General features: G+C 36.8%; 1 protein-coding gene across 5 annotated transcripts in view; it reads right to left on the bottom strand.

The window, feature by feature from the left end:
- PAK3 (p21 (RAC1) activated kinase 3) overlaps positions 1-19721 on the bottom strand; it is a 290487-nt gene that overhangs the window by 39012 nt on the left and 231754 nt on the right. For all 5 annotated transcript variants that reach the window (XM_053580206.1, XM_053580203.1, XM_053580208.1 and 2 more), the window contains one exon: positions 15961-16024. In XM_053580206.1, the coding sequence (XP_053436181.1) occupies positions 15961-16024 (64 nt within the window). The remainder of the gene's footprint in view (positions 1-15960; positions 16025-19721) is intronic.

The following is a 19721-nucleotide window of genomic DNA, read 5'->3' on the forward strand; positions in this document are numbered from 1 at the left end:
TCCTGGAAACACACAACCTCCCAAGCTTGAATCAGGAAGAAATAGAAATCCCCAATAGACTAATAACAAGAAGCTGGAAGCAGTAATAAAAAAACCTCCCTACAAAAAACAAACAAACAAACAAAAAAAAACCCAACTCAACAGATTTACAGCAAAATTCTACTAGAAATACAAATGAGAACTGGTACCTATTTTAAAGCAATTATTCTATAACATTGAGAAGGAGGAAATCTCTTTAAATTCATTCTGTGAAACCAATATCACCTTGAGACAAAAGCCAGGAAAGGAACATTAGAAAAAAAGAAAACTACAGACCAATATCCCTTATGAATATAGACTCAAACATTGTCAACAAAATAGTAGCAAACTGAATTCAACACATTGAAAAGAAAATTTACTATGATCAGTTGTTCATCCCAGGGAGGCAAGGATAGTTCAACATATGCAAATCAATAAACATGATTCACCATATAAATATTAATAGAAGCAAAAACAAAGGCCATATGATTATCAATAGATGCAGAAAAAGCATTAGATTCAAAATCCAGCACACTTTCATGATAAAAACCTCCAACAAACTAGGTACAGAAGGAACATATCTCCACATTATCAAAGCCATATATGAAAAACCCACAGCCAATGTTATACCCATTGGGGAAAATTTGAAAGCATTCCCCCAAAGAACTGGAATAAGACAAGGATGCCCAATGTCACCACTTCAATATAGCACTAGAAGTCCACACAGGGCAATCATGCAAGAGTAAGAAATAAAGGGTATCCAAATTGGGAAAGAGGAGGTCAAACTGTCCTATTCATTGGTAATATGATCTTATATCTAGAAAACCCTAAAGACTCTACCAAAAGTCTCCTGGAATTGATAAATTCAACAACGTCTCAGTTTACAAAATTAATGCACAGAAATCAGTAGCATTTCTGTATACTAATAACAGTCAAGCTGAGATGCAAATCAATGACTCACTACAGCTACAAAGAACATAAAATACCTGAGAATATACTTAACGAAGGCAGTGAAAAGACCTCTACAAAGAGAACTACAAAACACTGATGAAAGAATCACAGATGACACAAACAAATGTAAAGACATCCCTTGCTTATGGATTGGCAGAATTATCATTGTTAAAATGTCCACACAGCCCAAAGTGATTTACAGATTTAATGCAATTCACATCAGAATACCAACATCTTACCACACTTTTCATAGACGTAGAAAAGTGTTAAGCTTCATCTGAAACCAAAAAAGACCCCAAATAGCCATAGTAATCCTAAGCAAAATGAACAAATCTGGAGGCATCACATTACCTGACTTCAATTTATACCATGAGGCCAGAGAAATGCAAACCAAAACTACTCTGAGATACCATCTAACTCCAGTAAGAGTAGCCCACATCACAAAATCCCAACAACAGATGTTGGCATGGATGTGGAGAAAAGGGAACACTTCTGCACTGCTGGTGGGAATGCAAGCAAGTATGCTCCTTTTGGAAGGAAGTTTGGAGAACACTCAGGGATTTAAATGTAGACCTGCTATTTGATCCTGCAATTCCTCTTCTAGGTGTATATCCAAAGGACCAAAAAATCATTTGGCAATAAAGATGTTTGCACCAGATTGTTTACTGAAGCTCAATTCATAATTGCCAAGTCATGGAAGAAGCCCAAGTGCTCATCGATCCATGAATGTATTAATTGTGGTATATGTACACCATGGAATATTATGCAGCAGTAAAAAAAAGGAGACTTTACCTCCTTTATGTTTACATGGATGGAGCTGGAAAATCTTCTTCTTAGTCAAGTATCTCAGGAATGGAAAAAAAAGTATCCAATGTACTCAAGTACTACTGTGAAACCAATTTATAATAACTCACACTTGCATATGAAAAATGAAACACAACTTTAGGCTATGATGAAGGAGGGAAGGGGAGGGAGAGGGATGGGGAGGGGGTGGGAGGGATAGTAGGGAGACCACAACTATGGAGCACATTGCAAGTACAAGTTGGTTCTATTTTTTTTTTTTTTCTTTTTGGCCAGGGCTAGGTTTGAACCCGCCACCTCCGGCATATGGGACCGGCGCCCTACTCCTTGAGCCACAGGCGCCACCCAAACACAAATGTCCTAATGTTATAATTGGGTAAATGAGATGAAAGCTATGCTGATTAGCATGATGTAAGCTCTCCAATTTGTACAAATAATCAATACACTGAAATTGGCATAAATGTATTTATAATCTATGTACAAAAGACTTAATAAAAAAATTTATACCATGAGGCTACAGTAACCAAAACAGCATGGTATTGGTATAAAAGTAGAGACATATATCAATGGAACAAAATAGAGAACCCACAAATAAAATCACATAGCTATGACCAAAAGATCTTCAACACAGTAGACAACAATATACACTGGTTAAAGGAAGCCCTATTCAAATAATCTTGCTGGGAAAATTGGATGGTCACATACAGAAGAATGAAACAGGATCCCTATCTCTCACCACATACCAAAATTAATTCAATGTGGATAAGAGACTTAAATATAAGGCATGAAACCATAAAAATTCTAGAAGAAAACTTAGCTCTTTTAGACATTGGACTAGGAAAAGGGTTTATGACACATACAACAAAAATACATAAATGGGACTTAATTAAATTAAAAAGCTTCTGCACAGGATAGACAACTTACGGAATGGGAGAAAATATTTGCAAACTATACATTCAACAAGAGGACTAATATTTAGAATCGACAAAGAACTCAAACAAATCAGCAAGAAAAAACAAAACAAAACAACTCCATCAAAAAATGGATACAAGCCATGAAGAGAAGTTTTTCAAAAGAGAAAGATAGCCTACAAACATGAAAAAAGATCAACATCACTAATCATCAGGGAAATACAAATTATAACTACAATGAGATCCCACCTTACCTATATCAGAATGGCCAATATCAAAAAGTCAAAAAAGCAAATACTGGTGTGGATGCAGAGAGATAGACACACTTATTCAGTGCTGGTAGGACTGCAAATTAGTATAGCCTCTATGGACAAGTGCAAAGATGACCACCAACTTAATTGCTCATCAATGGATGAGTAGATACAGAAAATGTGGAAATGTGATGTGTGTGTTATGTATGTGTATGTGTGTATGAATATGTATGTGTGTATATATGTATATATATTTATGTACATGTGTATACACACACCATGGAGTACTAGCCATAGAAAGGAATGAAAAACATCATTTGCAGCAACTTGGATGAAACTGGAGGTCATTATTCTACGCAAACTACCTTAGGAATGGAAAGCCAAACACCATTATGATACACACAGGCACAAAGAGATATAAAGGACATTGAAAACCAAGAAGAGGAGGTGTGGGATAAAATCTTACCTATTGGGTACAATGAACAGTATTCTGATGAAAGACATGCTAAAAGCCCTGACTTGAGCATTGTACAAGGTATCCATGTAACAAAAACATTTGTACCCCCTTAATATTTTGAAATTTAAAAAAATTACAGTAATAAATAATACTAATGTATAATGCTCATACACAAAAAGTGCAAGAAATAAACTTTTACTTAATCAATGTGGTTTAATAGTCAAAATTATTTATAACTTGCAGTTTACAAAGACAAATAATTGAAGGGGCAAAGTTGGGAAGCACTCTCCTGGCAATAATTGAAGCAAGTGGTGTATACTTCCAAAGAAACAATCTTCAAGCCAACCATATATTACACTGATTTCCAAAAGATGAGTCTTGCAACAACCGAGGCTTTATTAAAATATCTCAATGCACATTTTTACAAAATAAAACTTTAAGACCCTTTGATAAAAAGAAGTCAGTATTATGCAGCATCTTAGGATATAATGAAAGAAGAGTTCAAGTTAACAAAGAATTAGGGTTAAGATTCTTAATTCTCTTGCATCTTGGGGCCAGTGTGCTAAAATGGGTAACACTGTCAATTTGATTTTTGTGCTAACCATTTAATTACATTGATCCCTATTATCCTTCCATTCCAGTTACACTGAAGCCAGATTGCTATAGGGAGAGTATTTGTTTACAATGGGAGTTTTGTTTATTCCAAATCTCAGTCTCTCAGATGTTACAAAAGTATCACGCATTATCGAGACTCAAAAGAAAATAGAGATCATCCAGTTTAACCATCTTATATTTAGATGAGAAATCTGAAGCCCACAGTGCAGGAAGGATATGCCCAAGATGATACAAGTAAATAGCAATGGTATCAAAATTGTGAAGTGGGAGATCTTTCAGTTAACCTACACTATAGTCACAGAATACTAAACCAACAGGATTCTCAACCACTGGGACTCATCATCCATTAAAACATAATGAGTACTGCTGGATTCCTGTGGTTTCTTCCTGACATGGTTGAGCACTTAATACTCAAATGAAAACATTGGCATCTAGCCTGAAAGGTCTAGAAAGAACAAACAATCCACTATTTCTTCCTTTTCCTCAGAAGATAAGTCAGTTTAATTATCAGCAATTTTCATCGGTTTTGATGTTTCCCACCAAGAGTCAAGGTCAAGCCATGATCATGAGTAGCTGCCAAAGCAGCGACATGGTAGATCTAATAATTTAGACAAATGACTTTGATTTCATCATGGAAACAGAGTAGAGCAAAAGAAGGGGAAGGAAGTGAGGCTAGGAAGATGCTCATAGAGAAAAAAGAAAAGGGCAAGAGGACTAGAGGGCTCACCACGGTCCAAGGTGAGCCTTGGAGTAAGAGTAAGGAAGGCAGAAGGATAAGCAAAGTTACCATTTTAGGCTTTACATGTGTAAATCTGGTGCTAATAAGGTAACAGTCAGGAATTTAATCCCCATTAAAGATGTTTATTTTTTACATCAACTCCTACTTCTTATGCTGCTAGAAAAGGCTAGTTCATTTATTGAGCCTTACTCTGTGAGCTCTCTATAAATGAATGGTCCCATTTCATGCTCATCCTATACGGTCCTATGGGCTAAGTTTTATTATCTTCTTGTTACAAATAAGGAAACTGAAACTGAGAATTATAAATAGCATGTCCAAGGTTACACAGTTAGAAGCTGAGCTTAAAAAACTGCTTCAGTTTGAGTCCATGCTCTTAATCGCCATTTCATGTTTTTCTATAGATTGTTAGCTATTTTCCAAAGTAGAAGTGTGGTACTTCCCAAAGCTCACATTTGTTGTCTGTTATGCTAAGCTGCCTCCCCAAAATATTTATCTTGCCTCTAATTTTCTGTTCCCTTAGTCCTCAAGCCATTTAGTTTGTCCTAGAACATGGTGTATTTGATTTCTTTGGCAGAACCACACAGAGGTGATTCTTTTCTTTTCCTTCTCAGTTAATATTGGTCATGTGGTGGAGAGTGGACTGAGGCTGGAGCTATTTTTTAGCAATGGACTTTAACTTCTGATGAGTATTTAAGAAAGTTCTACTTGGAAAGTGTCTCACAATATTAATACACACGACATAAAAATACATGGGTTTGTTTGATACTACCATAGATACTTGTTTTGATGAGATATCTGGTCCTTTAGGGCTCAGGAATGGTGTTACAGTTACATGCACTAACTTTTCCAAAGAGAGGTTTTCAGAGTGTTTCCTTTTAGGTAACTTACTTCTAGAAATGCATCTATAAATTAAAAACATACGTAAAAATCATGTTATCTCATTACCTCCTGGGTCAGGTGGTATTGCCTTTGGTTACTAAGATTATAAATTGGAACAGAGAATTTTCTGTATTTTAGCTAGGGCATGACTTTTCCCAGAGTATTCATGGTCATCTAATTTTAATAGAGCTGTTAAAACATTACGGGTGTGGGGCCAGAGATCTCAGTGGGTTATAGTCCAGTGATAATGAGGCCACAGTTACAGGGCTTAATCCCCAGAAAGGCCAGATAACTCTCGGGTACTCACTCCAACATTAAAGCTAAGCAGCTGTTTCATAGTATGTGCATTTGGTTTCAAGAGGACCTCGACAGGAAAGGGGGCCAGGTGGCTTAATGCAAGCTCATTACTATGGCTGGAAAAAACAACTTAATGTGCAAACTCTATTAATGGTGTTTGATTGAGAGGCATCATCTTTCTTTACAGGGGATAGCACAGAACACAGTGCATTTAACATCATTAAGTAGAACAAAGAGCATCTTCCATTACTCTGTAAATATTATTCTTCACAAATGCTAACGTATTTCCAAACGCCTACATTTCACGAAGCCCTTTCTTTATAGAGCTCACCCTGCAACTATTTAATGATTCCTAGCAGTGTTCTACTTTGTGAGGTCCCAAATAGATTTAGAGGAAGAAAATACTTCTAGGGTGGGTGGTCCTACCCAAAGAATCTGCTTCTATCAGCACACTGGATACCTCCTCTCTGCTCTTGTCTATAGTTCACTGAGCAACAACAACAAAAATTCACAGGTTTTATTCTCAGTATTTATCCCGAGTTCTACGCTGTACACTGCTTTGTCAGGTCCTCTAAACCAAGCTGCTATTCATTAAGTCCTTTAAGAAACAAGTTTCAAAACTATTCATCTTCAATAGGGAACCTCATCTTAGAGCAGGGGTTCTCAACCTTCCTAATGCCACGGCCTTTTCTTATAGTTCCCGTAGGTTGCGACCCATAGGTTGAGAACCACTGTCTTAGAGAAAGAAGGGGCTCTTCCATGAGTAGTGGAGATAAGTCTGAATAATACCTAACGTTACTTTCTGAAGCCTTAAAACTAAAAGTAATTTGGAGAGACAGGGACTGAGGGCTTGATTCCACATCAGCCACTACTAAAGTTTGTTTGTAGTTATCGATGAATTGATCACATTATCATTCTATGTGATGCTACGCTTGGCAAAGATCCAGATGTCAGACAAAATCCTTTCGCCAGATGTGTATCTTTCTGCCTAAGAGGAAAACAATTTCAAGACATGTGCTCATTGTCACTGTCCATCAGACATGGGTGTTCTAGTCTACACAGAAATATGACATATAGTAAGGATACTTTGGCATTACTCAGACATGTACTACACGGGCCATTGGACTGCTCAGAATAGCCTTTTGTTTTGCCACATACTTTCTTGTTGAAATTTCTTTCTTATACGTGTTCTCTTTGAAATATCAGTGTGGGGATGGGTTTTTAGTATAGTATCATAATCCCAAAGACATGTTGTAAAGACCTTCATGGAACCTTTGTTTATAATAGCAAAATATCAGAAACAAATAAATATCCACCAGCAGGGGTTGGGTAAGTAAGTTACGGTATTTTCAAACAATAAAATACTTTGGATCTGTTATAGAGAATAAAGTACGGATACGGGAAAAAAATCTCAAAACATGGGCTCATAACAGAAAAAAGATACAGTGTGTAACCACTTGTATTAAAAAATGTATCCACAGCAAACATACTTACAAGCACACAGACAGAAATGGGCCATATATGTCCAAATAGAAAATAAAGGTTATTTTCTCTCAAATTTCCCCTGAATAAAAAGGAATAGTCTTATATTCAAATTTGTACACAATCTGTCATGTAATGTGGTACTTCCCCCATATTCATTTATTTTTCATCCGCAAAGTACAGTTTGGCAAAGACATATTAAGTGGAAATATTCTCAATAAATGATAGTTTTGGATAATCAGATAGAGTATCTGTTAGAATTAGAAAGAAGGGATGCAAATACATTATTTCTAAGGGTCTGACTTTGTAACCACAAGTGTTAGATGTCATAAATAAGCTTTTAAAAGATCTCTTTCAAAATGAATGCGGTAAAAGGGGAGGGCTCTCATTAGCCTATGGGACAGTTTAATCATTAAAAACAGTAACGAATGCAAGTGAATGAAACAAATTAAAAACATACAAACACGAAGGGCTTATAAAAATATTTGTTAAAGTTCCCCCACTTAAAAAAAGAAAAAACATCAAAACACCTCTCAATTGGACACTTTTGTAAGTACCTTGGGTTGCAACTCCTTATACTGCAAGTTGGCAATTAAGAATTTGGGCGGTGCCTGTGGCTCAATGAGTAGGGCACGGGCCCCATATACTAGAGGTGGCGGGTTCGAACCCGGCCCCAGTCAAAAAAAGTTAAAAAAAATTAAGAATTTATTTTGACTTCTCTATATGACTATATTTTAGGATAACCAAAGAGTCCTAGCTGATGTGGTAAAGTTCTTGTCAACAAAAGTTTTCTGGCTAATAATACAGAAGGAATGATAAACTGAGAAAGTAACAATTTTACAAGTCCCAATGAAATAATTGACTTAAGCAATAATCATCAATAGATGAAACCACTGGAGGAAAAGCTAGTGACGAAATTTACATAGGAGAGGACAGTCACCCATTGAACCTTACGATTAATCTACTCATCACTACAATAAGGGACAATCAGACTCTGCATGTGTGCATCCTAACAGGACGTGTAATAGAAACATGTTACCACCTATGAAGAAATCTTGCGAAATATAAACCTGAATCTAATTTTACCTCTAAAGCTAACTTCTATTTACAGGAAATACATGGACTAGAAGAGCAAGTTAAATGACACTGAATGCAACTAACAGATAAATCCAGAAAGTAGTACATTCTATAAGACAATGACCAGTTTCTTCAATAAGTCGATGGAAGTGGAAACAAAAGGAGACTACTTCGGGGTACATAGACTTATGAGACACAATAAATACAATGTATGGATTATCTCTGGCTGTTCACTTGGACAAATCATCTACAAAAACAGCATGTTTGAGGGAAGTGGAGATGCTGAGTTGGATGTTATCAAGCAAATATTGATTTTTGTAGATGTTATAATGACATTGGGATTTTATTCAAACTTTTTGATTTATGTTGAATCCAGATAAAAATATGGGCATTCTTGTACTATTCTCCCTACTTTTGTGTAAGTATGGAAATTTGTGATAGAAATTTACAAAGTGATATAGCAGATAATAGACATGTGTTGCAAAAATCTAAATACATATCTATAGGACAAACTCAGAAAACAATCATCTTCATGTTATATAAATGGGAATTGTGACTAGGAAGAAAATATGGAGGGAATCATATGTGGATTCAAAATCTCAAAGATATTAGATAGGAATCAAAGGGTATATTTGGATAAATGCTGGAAGACTCAGAAAGGAGCTCTACTTATTACAAAAATAATGATGTTAAAGATGCATAAGACGATTTTGAATTATTCTGTTCATGAAACAGGAGACTAGAAAAATTTCTCCAAATGAGTATTTTATACAATATGTGGTTGAAATATGTAAATGAGAGCAAATTAACAAGTTAAACATCCCAAGTAGACATTTCACCATTTCAATCATTTATTTTTATATCTGACAGTTTATATATTTAGATGAGTCAAAAACTGTTTTAAAAAGTATTTTTTGTAGGGCTGGGCGTGGTGGCTGACACCTGTAATCCCAATACTTGGGAGGCCAAGGCAGGTCTGAGCTCACAGATTTGAGACCAGCCTGAGCCAGAGCGAGACCTCATCTCTAAAAAACTAGCTGGGCGTTGTGGTGGGCACCTGTAGTTGCAGCTACTTGGGAGGCTGAGGCAAAAAGGATCACCAAAAGTTTGAGGTACCTGTGAGCTGTGATGCCACAGCACTCTACCAAGGGCTACAAAGTGAGACTCTGTCTCAAAAAAAATTATTGTTTGTGTCACCTTATAGTCAAGCACATATTGTACATGTGTATGTGTGTGTGTGTGCGTGTGCCTTAGGGATACCAAAGTGAATGAAACTTAAACAGTCTGAACCGAGTATTCACTCAGTTTCCTTCAAATGAAACTTCCCATAATCCCCACTTGTTAAATTCTTACAGTGTTTCAAAGTCCCTACTCAAATGTATCCTCTTCTAAGAATCCATCATATTCCCTCCCTGGCTATCAATCATTTATTCCCACTCTCTGTCCCCTGAGCTCTTTGTAATTGCATTGCAATACTTACCATATTCTGCTCCATATAATAACACCACATGGGTGTGTTCTTCACCCCTAATAATAACTAGCATTTACTGAGTACTTAATTATGTGCCATATGTTATGCTAAGCACTTTAAATGCCTTCTCTTGTTATTTTTTTCCCCAATGTTAAGAGGTATGTGCATTCTGTTCAATATGAATGAAAAAAATGATGCTTAAAGAAGTTAAACAATTTTCCCATAGCCTTCTGAGTTCAGAATCTTTGCTATTTCTTTTTCTTCAAGTTTTTCATAAATTCTTTCTTTATTCCTCTGCAGTCTTCAAAGCAATTTTATATATGTCTAGACAAGCTAAGATGTAAGTGGTGGTACTGATACAATACGTAGGATTGAGATAAACAGAAGACAGAAAAGGCCAATGAGGGCAAGGGCATCCAAAGAAGGATTCATGAAGGAGATGACAATGCAGACGAGTGTGTAAATAAAATACAGGGCGGACATAAAGTTCATTACATGTAATGAACTGCATGTCCTCCCTGTCTAGGGAAAAGTCACATGCATGGGAACAGGCATTCTGCTTATTTCTTGATACAACTCTTTTTCTCCCTGTCAGATGTTCAGGAGGCCAATGAGCATAGACGTCACTGTGAACTCCCAGGACCTGATTCTTAACTATGATTCTGAATTATACATAGAAGGCATGCAACCAAAAGTTCACTGAATTCAAAAGATATTTGTTAAACTGGATCCGACCCATCTCCTCTGAGCCACTTCCTCAAAAATATTTTTCTGCTGTAATGTTGACGACCAAAGACAGTATGAACCTAGGAGAGAAAAGGGGTCTATTTTTTCAGGGCATTCTCATTTAAGGAAATATCTTAACATGAATTCAAATATACTAACGTAAACTTGTGAGGACAGCTGCCAATGTTAGTAAATTCAGCCCTCTGTTACATAGCTACCACTTATTCAGGAATTACACATGCTTGCCAATGATAGCTGTTGACTGAAAATAAATATTTGATTTTGTTGTCTCACCCTACCCTATTTATTTAACAAACTTCTTTTACATAACTACTCTAGTAAGTGAAAATTCTAAAGTCTCCACTGGATCTATTTCTGACAAATTCATGCTGTTGAGTTAATAATTTTCAAACACCTGATCTTTTCTCTTTCCTCATTTTTAAAACTTTGCATACATTTGTTCAAAATGGCAGGATTGGGTAGCCAGTTATAGAACACTTTTCATAGCAAACCTAGTGAAATAATGTCAACTCACAGCTATGGCCTCAGATGATTAGACGAGCGATTCTGAACTTGATTTATGGAAAATGGAGCCCAGTTCTCTGGCCCCAGGCCTGAGTGCTGGGGTAGCAGAAACCCATACTGGAAAAATTTAGTTTTCCAAGTAACTGAGGGTGATTAATGGAGAGGTTCTTCTCACATCAGCTCCCAAAAGTGAGCTGTTATGCTCCCTGGAGCTGAAAATGGAATACCGGGACTGATTATTTCTATCACCAAATGATTACTGACATAATTTTGGATCTCAGCAAAACAATAAGGAAAGAAAACCACTAAAAACCTCAGCCGTAATGAAAAGAAAATGAAAACTCTATATATTGAGAGTTGAGATTAGTTTGTCTAACTTAGGCCACTCATTCATGGAAAAATCAGTTGAGAGGCTATTTAAGTAATATAAGTGGGATGTTTTTTGGCCTAGAGAGAAAGACATGAATATTTTGCTCCTTTACTTTAAAAATTAAGAAGAGAGAGCAAACAATCTACTAAGACCAAAAAAAAAAAAATCAGTAAATTCAGTAAATGATAAAATCAGAGTAAATAAATAGATTTATATCACTTTAATGGACCTTAACATCAAATTTGCAAATACATATTGATTTTATAAAAAAAGTCCTTATTTTACATTATGACCATTTGGGTTGGAGTGTGCATGAAAATGACAATAGAAGGTAAAGCTAAGATGCAAGAAAAAGATGGATGTGGTGCACCCACTTGTACCCGAAAGGATAAGGAATCAGATGTTGTAATGACGACAATATGAAACAGAGGGAAAGACATAGATAAAAGAACAAGAGAAATACGTATAAAAAAAGGACAGCTAGAAAGACAAACATTTTCAATAGTTCAACAAATATTTATTGAGGCCAAAACAGACCCAGAGAGATGGGGATGGCAGACAGGGGAAGCTCCGTAGTTCTTTGAATCTGGCCAAAGTGAACCAGGCTGTTGCCTATAAATGTACAAAATTATCTTTGAACACCTACTAAGGGCAAAAACCACTGTGCTAGTCCATAAAGGAAAAAAAAAGGAGGAATAAAATAGACTCCCTATCCTCTGATGACTTATTATAAAATGTTGAGTTTGGCCTATGAGTGAATTATCTGCTGGTTTCATCATTCTTTAAAATGATGAACTTGTTACTTTATAATAGACCTCTCTGTAGTGGCAAGCAGGATTTCTCCTTTGATTTTTTTATTTTAGATTATAAAGACTTCATAAAGGTATTCAGAAATAAAGAACTTCCCTTTTCATCTTTAAAAGTCAGAGGCATAAATAATAACCAAGAGGGGAAACGTCTGTCTGGTACACAAAGTTGCTTGGTGGCCTGATCTTTGCTCTTGCAGAAATTATTCCTGCTTCATTCATTACCTGGTATCTGGGAGATATTTGAAGCCATCTTTTACTTTTTTTCCCCTTTTAAGTTCAATGTTATTTTTGGCTCATTTGGGTTTTAGTGGGAATGGACAATCAAAACAAAACATTTTCCACTTCCACCCCCCAAAACAGCTCTGAAAAAAAACTTTATGAATTAATAAACCAATAGCTACCGTTTAAACCTAAAACTACAGCCATGCTTCCCATTAGAAATATAATATGAGCTATATTTTAAATTCTTTTGAGCTACCTTTCAAAAGTTTTTTTAAAAAGGTGAAATGTTAATATTTTCTTTAACTCAATATACATAAATACTATCATCTTAAAATACAATAAATATAAAATTTATTAATGAGATATCCTACATTTTTTTCATATTAAGTTTTTGAAATCAAGTATCATTTTATGCTTATAGCATATCTCAATTTAGACTAGCCACATTTCACATTCTCAAAACCCAAATGTGGCCAGTGGCCACCATATTGGACAACAAAGATCTGGAGGGCTACTCCTAAGTGGATTATACATCCCTTCTTATAATTAGCTCTTCTGGAGACCTAACCAGATTAAAATAAAATCTAAAAGCCAACTTTTGTTTTCCAAGCTACGTAGTATATAATATTTTCTTTTTGCAAATTGCCTGCTGGTGTTTACTTTTTGGGCATAAAGAAGGTGAGTTGAGGTTTGCATGTGGATTTATGAAGGTACAGCTTTCTTACTTGAGCAAAACAACCAGTCCGCCAGAGATTACAAAGAAAAACTCCAGGTGAGAGATAATGATTCTACAAGCCGGCCCTACTCTGCATGTTGGTAAATTAAGTAGGTTGCCTCAATGGTCTTCTTGCACCCTATGTAGCCCTCTGTAAAGCAGTTATTATTATAGCTGCAATTTCCTTAAGGGCCCACACCATCATCATCTATCTTTTGCTCTATTACTTAGCACAGTGCCTGGCACATAGGTGGCGCTCAAGAAATGTCTGCTATACAAATAAATTAATTCAAATAAAGTCAGTTTCTCATTTGCATTAGCCACATTTCAAGTACCCCATAGCCACATGTGGCCAGTGGCTACCATATTAGACAGAACAGATATAAAACACCTCCATCATCATGGAAGTCCTATTGGACAGCACTGTTCTAGAACAATGGGCAGAAATACTATTTGACCCTTAGGTGATAGGAAGACCTCAGAGATCATAAAACTTTTCATTTGGGGAAGCAAGTAAGAATGACAGTGATATTAAATAACAATGGAAGAAATAAAAGCACTAATAATTATATATTTTAAACTCTTGGAAAGGTCAAATGCAATGCCACCAATAGAATCAACTTGGCTATGGATTTCTGAATGAGTTTTTGTCTCCCTCTCAGAGTCTTCTCACCTTGATTCCCATCAGGCACAATCCCTACAAGGATCCCTCTTACCTTCTAGTTCAAATGTCTCAAATGTCTAATTAGTGCTTTTCGTTATTTCTCGAGATACACTGGCAATTTTAAAAGAAACTTTTGTGCAACAGCTAGTGCAAAAGACAAATATAAAAATCATGAGAAATAATGACCAAGCTTATATATACAGAAACTCTGTAAGTCGACCTCCCAAGGGATTATAACAAGCTGGTCAACATAAAGAGATGTCAAAATAAGGTACATGTCTGCTCTATGAAAATTAGGTCAACTTAAGGAGGTGGTCAATGTAGGGAAGTGGTCAACTATGGAGGTTCTAGCGTATACCTTTTTGAACCCAAGAATCTTTGAAAAGGAATGAGGTTCTTAAAGAAATCCCACATTCCCTCAACTTGAAATCATTAGACTCTAATAGCTGATAGGCTAGCAAAATTTTATGGCATATTAGTTGTCTCCCTTTCTGCCAAGTCCCTTGCTTCAGCCAGATTACTTTTTATTTATTATTAAATCATAGCTGTGTACATTGATGCAATCATGGGGCACCATACACGGGTTTTATATACCATTTGACATATTTTCATCACACTGGTTAACATAGCCTTCCTGGCATTTTCTTAGTTATTGTGTTGAGACATTAATATTCTACATTTAGTAAGTTTCACATCTACCCTTGTAAGATGCATCCTAGGAGTTGTCCCATCAATCACCCTTCCTCCACCCACCCCTCCCCTCCCTCTCTCCCTTTCCCATATTCTTAGGTTATAATTGGGTTATAGCTTTCATATGAAAGCCATAAATTAGTTTCATAGTAGGGCTGAGTACATTGGATACTTTTTGTTCCATTCTTGAAATACTTTACTAAGAAGAATATGTTCCAGCTCCATCCATGTAAACATGAAAGAGGTGAAGTCTCCATCTTCCTTTAAGGCTGCATAATATTCCATGGTATACATATACCACAATTTATTGATCCATTCATGGATTGATGGGCACTTGGGCTTTTTCCATGACTTAGCAATTATGAATTGGGCTGCAATAAACATTCTGGTACAAATATCCAGCCAGGAGATTTCTGGGGTGCCACCTCAGTTTCTAACATACAGTAGTTGGTACACACAAATATGTGTCTCATTCCCCATTTAGGGATGCCCCTTAAGAATACTTCAACTTCATTTCTCCTTAAATAAAACTTTTCATGTCTTGAAAACTGTCGTTCGCTCAGCCCTTCATGCTTAGTTTCACACTGAGACCTGAGAGACACGCTTAATTATAGATGACTTGCAGAAGTGGTGACTCCTGCCTTTAGCATTAGTGAACAATCTAATACCGTGGTTCCCAGGTCTTAACTGATGATCGGAATTATCTGAGGAACTCTTGCAAAGTTCAGATTCCTGGACACTTCTCTGGTAGTGGGCCCTGGGAATCTCTATTTTTTAACAAGCAGAGGAGGTGAAAATAATGTGTTCTTTTTCATTTAGAGATTATTTGTTTCCTCTATACTTCAGTAATCAACTCTAAATCATTCCATGGCAACTTTCCTCAAATCTCTTTTTGTCCCTTTCCAGTTTGACCATGAAGCAGGATTTTAACCATACCATCCACACACATGTAGGGGAAATAGGCATAAAGGGAGGTTTCATACAAGCTACAAGTTTCCATAACTCTGGTGTTTTTCTGGAAAAATCAATTTGAATCTTGTAAGTACATGGGATCAAAATGTCCCTCCAGAATTCACTGTCAGCCCAACAATTGTGAAGATTCCGGCAGGATGTGTTCCTAGGTTAATGAACGGTCAGCCTGCCAGCTGGAAAGGCCAATGTTGAGAATGCAAAATACAAATATAATCCAGGAAATGAGGAACATAATTTATCAGAAACCCAAGCTGTTACTGAATTTTAATGTATGCTGCTGCTGCTCATTTTTTGATATTTCAAATAATAATCACTTACCCTTGACCAATTTTTTCAAATCTTGTGTATTTTTTCTTTGGGTCTCCAACACTCACAATGCTTCCTGAGAGATGGGTGGGGGGAGGAGAGAGAAATTAATTGGTTTCTATTTATTTGATAATGAAAATTAGATGGCAGAATTGATAACATAAAAATATTAGAAGGATATTCCCATGTGATTTCCATAATTTTTATGAAAGACGATACATTCTATCTGTTAAAATAACAAATAGTAATATATTAATTAAAGTAGTAACAATAACCACGCTGCTTATATTCAAAATTGATGGTTTTTGGAACACACCAGATACTTAGTAAATGTTTTTTAAATTAAATCCAAATAAATTTAGGTATTTCCTTTTGTAAGAAGGAAAGAGTTTAAGGCAAGAGTTGGAGAATGTATGTTTTACTTGAGCTATATTTATCAAATGCCAACAATTTAGCAATTTCTGAGCTGGTATTTTATTTTTCAAATGGTCTAACAGATATCTGTATCTCTGAGAACCATCCTTATTTAAGTGAGCCTGGGCTTTTCAAAAATAAGCTAATGGTTTTTTTTAAAGTCACTTGTAACCATAGTTTTATTAATTAGTCTGTAGTCTTCTCAAGGTTTTACTATAAAGTTGCTGAGCAACTCTTTTCCACGGACTGAGCAAAAGCGAATAAGCTTCAGCCCAGGCCACTTTCTGAATTATGACCCATTCCAAATTGCTGGGGTTCAGTTAATGAGCTATATGGTAGTAAATTATTCAACCTTCCTCCCCCCCATGTTATGTGGGGTAAAAAAAAAAGAAAGCTGGAAATAAATCCTTTCATGAGTATTACCAAAAGACAACCATTTTGGTGAGATTCTGCTTCTGAATTTAAGTGTTATACAAATAAGATGGCGTTCCCCACCCCATTATCCTTCACAGGAGAGCGTGTGCTGCCACCTACTGATACACAGGAGGCCTGTTTACAATTCTAAATCACAACATAAGCTTTTACAGCGATCTCTTCCATCAAATTCACTATAATTGCTTATAAATTACAATAAAGGAAAGAAAAAAGATTGTGACACAATAGGGCACAAAGTAAGAATAATCAGAAAATCAAAATCAAAGGAAAAAAAGGAACCTGATAGGAATACCAGAATCCTTTCCTACCAGCACAATTTCCTAAATAAGAAACATTCATTTTAAAATAGAAGGTTTTAGGAAATTACTAAATACTTATATTAGAAAATAGGGTTCAAAAATACCTCAAAAAATTTAACAAAATGCAAAAACTCTCTTAGGGCACTCCTGCTAAAAAAGAAAAAGAAAATAGGGTTCGTGATGTCCTTTCGGTGGAGATATATATTCTCCAACATATTAAGCTAAGCTGAACTCCCACCATTAAAAGATTATATCTTTCTCATAATGAAGGTTTTGATTCCTGAGAAAAAGGAAAAATAGTCCTCTAAATTAATGTCAGTTCTACCTGAGGGTGTTTTAGGAAAAAAAGTTTTACTGAGGAATGCTGGGAGAGGGAAGGGACAAGAAGAGAAACAGGTGATTGTGGGGCCTGGAGAAGGGGGACTGAGGCCAAATTTCCCGGATTGCACAATTTTACTGATAGTCAGCACCTTTTGAAATTTTTCATTAAAAATGTATGGATTCCCTTTTTTTCCAGCAGAACCAGACAGACCACGGTGAAGAAGCCAGAGCTAGGCTGCCTGGCTGGTTCTGCTGGAAAAGAGATGAAAGATGATCTGTTGGTTTTAGCCATCACTGACCTCTTGGTCTGGCCTCCACAATCAGTATCTGCATGGAAGATGAAAAACCTGCCAGGTCTGTGGTCTGGGCTGCCCATCTCCGAGTAATCAGACCCCTGACGCTGAAGGTGAGGATGATTTACTAGAGGCTGTCATTTCCTCATGCTTGCGGGGTTCACCCTGGTGTGGGTTGTTGGCTATGTCCCTCTCCCACCCTGCCTCCCTTTCCTCCCCTCTTGGCCTCTCAGCACAAAACAAGTTCTTCTACTCCTCCCTCAAGCTCCAAAGGGGCCCTTGAGTCCAAAGTCCTAGAAGATTTCTACATAAGGACCAAAGATTTGGGATTATTCCTGGTTTCAAACATTCTGTCCCATTAGAAGACTCCGTGCCCCATTTGTTACACTGAAAAATACGGTCAGGTCACCCTCATTTTGTAAAAATAGCATAATAATAATTTTATAACGCTCTCTATTGTGCTATAAGTTTTTTTTTTTGTAGAGACAGAGTTTCATTTTATTGCCCTCGGTAGAGTGCCGTGGCATCACAGAGCTCACAGCAACCTCCAACTCCTGGGTGTAGGCGATTCTCCTGCCTCAGCCTCCTGAGTAGCTGGGACTACAGGCGCCCGCCACAACGCCCGGCTATTTTTTTGTTGCAGTTTGGCCGGGGCTGGTTTGAACCCGCCACCCTCGGTATATGGGGCCGGCGCCCTGCTCACTGAGCCACAGGCGCCGCCCGTGCTATAAGTTTTATATACTTTAACTTACTTAGGCCTCAGAATCCCCACAACATAGGTACCATTATTATCTCCATTTTTCATATGATGAAATGGAAGTTCAGAGAGGTTAAGTGATTTACCTAAGGACACTCAGCTAGTCTGTGTCTATGACTCAGACTCAGTGACGACCCATTCCAAAGTTTGTCTCATGGTATTAACTTATTAAAGCTTTTATAGTCATGTAATGAAATAATAGCTACCATGTATTGAACACCTATGATGTGCTACATACTGTTGCCGAGGGGGTTACATATGTTATTCTCTTTGATTGTCATAATGGTAGGAAGTTGGTATGATTATGATCCCCACTTTTTAGATGAGGACATGGAGGCCTAGAAAAGTTAAATAACTGGCCCCTAAATAACATAGCTGGTGGGGTGGCGCCTGTGGCTCAAAGGAGTAGGGTGCCAGCCCCAGATGCTGGAGGTAGTGGGTTCAAACCCAGCCCCGGCCAAAAACTGCAAAAATAAAATAAAAATACATTAAAAAAATAGCATAGCTGATAGCAATGGGTCTGTGATTTAAGTATGGGTCTTTCTAACTCCAATATCTGTCTTCTTGAACATAGGTTGAGCTCGCTAATATCTATCCTATAGATAGAGTCCTAAAATGTAGTCATGATTCTCATCTCCATTTGACGGATTAGAAACTGATCCTCAGAGGAGTTAAACAGCTTGTGTAAGACAAGTGGGAAAGTGGCAGAGAGAGGGCACAGAGATGGTGAGTGTGGAGCAGGAAAGCCTGATTTTGCAGACTTTGAAGTATAGTTCAATTCAACTCTGTTCATGACAAGCACTCCCCTACAGGCTCTCCCTGCTAAGATTTTTAAGTCCAAGGTAAGGATGGCAGTCACAGGTGGCCCACTGGCAAGAGGGAAAATGATTCTAGACCCATGCATGAAGTCTAATAGAGGAAAAAATGCCACTTAATTCTTAATTAAAATGTAATCGAAATTGGCTTCCCCTTCTTCACTGCATTGCTTAGTGCAAAGCAGAATCAACGACAAATCATAAGGGCCACAGCTTTAGCACCATTTCAGTTTACAAGCAACGCAAGATTTCAGTCCAGGAACATAAAGCCTGCTTCTCTGTCAGCTAACTTAAGAAAGCTATAAATGCATTTTCATTATAATAAATCCATTGACATTTGGAATGGATACCAAGTAACGGTCATTTTTATTAAAGCAAGGCTGTTAGATTTTTTAAATCTGATATAATCCATAGGCCATGTCTACATGTACAAAATAAA

The sequence above is a fragment of the Nycticebus coucang genome, chromosome X (genome assembly GCF_027406575.1).
Source record: "Nycticebus coucang isolate mNycCou1 chromosome X, mNycCou1.pri, whole genome shotgun sequence".
NCBI lineage: Eukaryota > Metazoa > Chordata > Mammalia > Primates > Lorisidae > Nycticebus > Nycticebus coucang.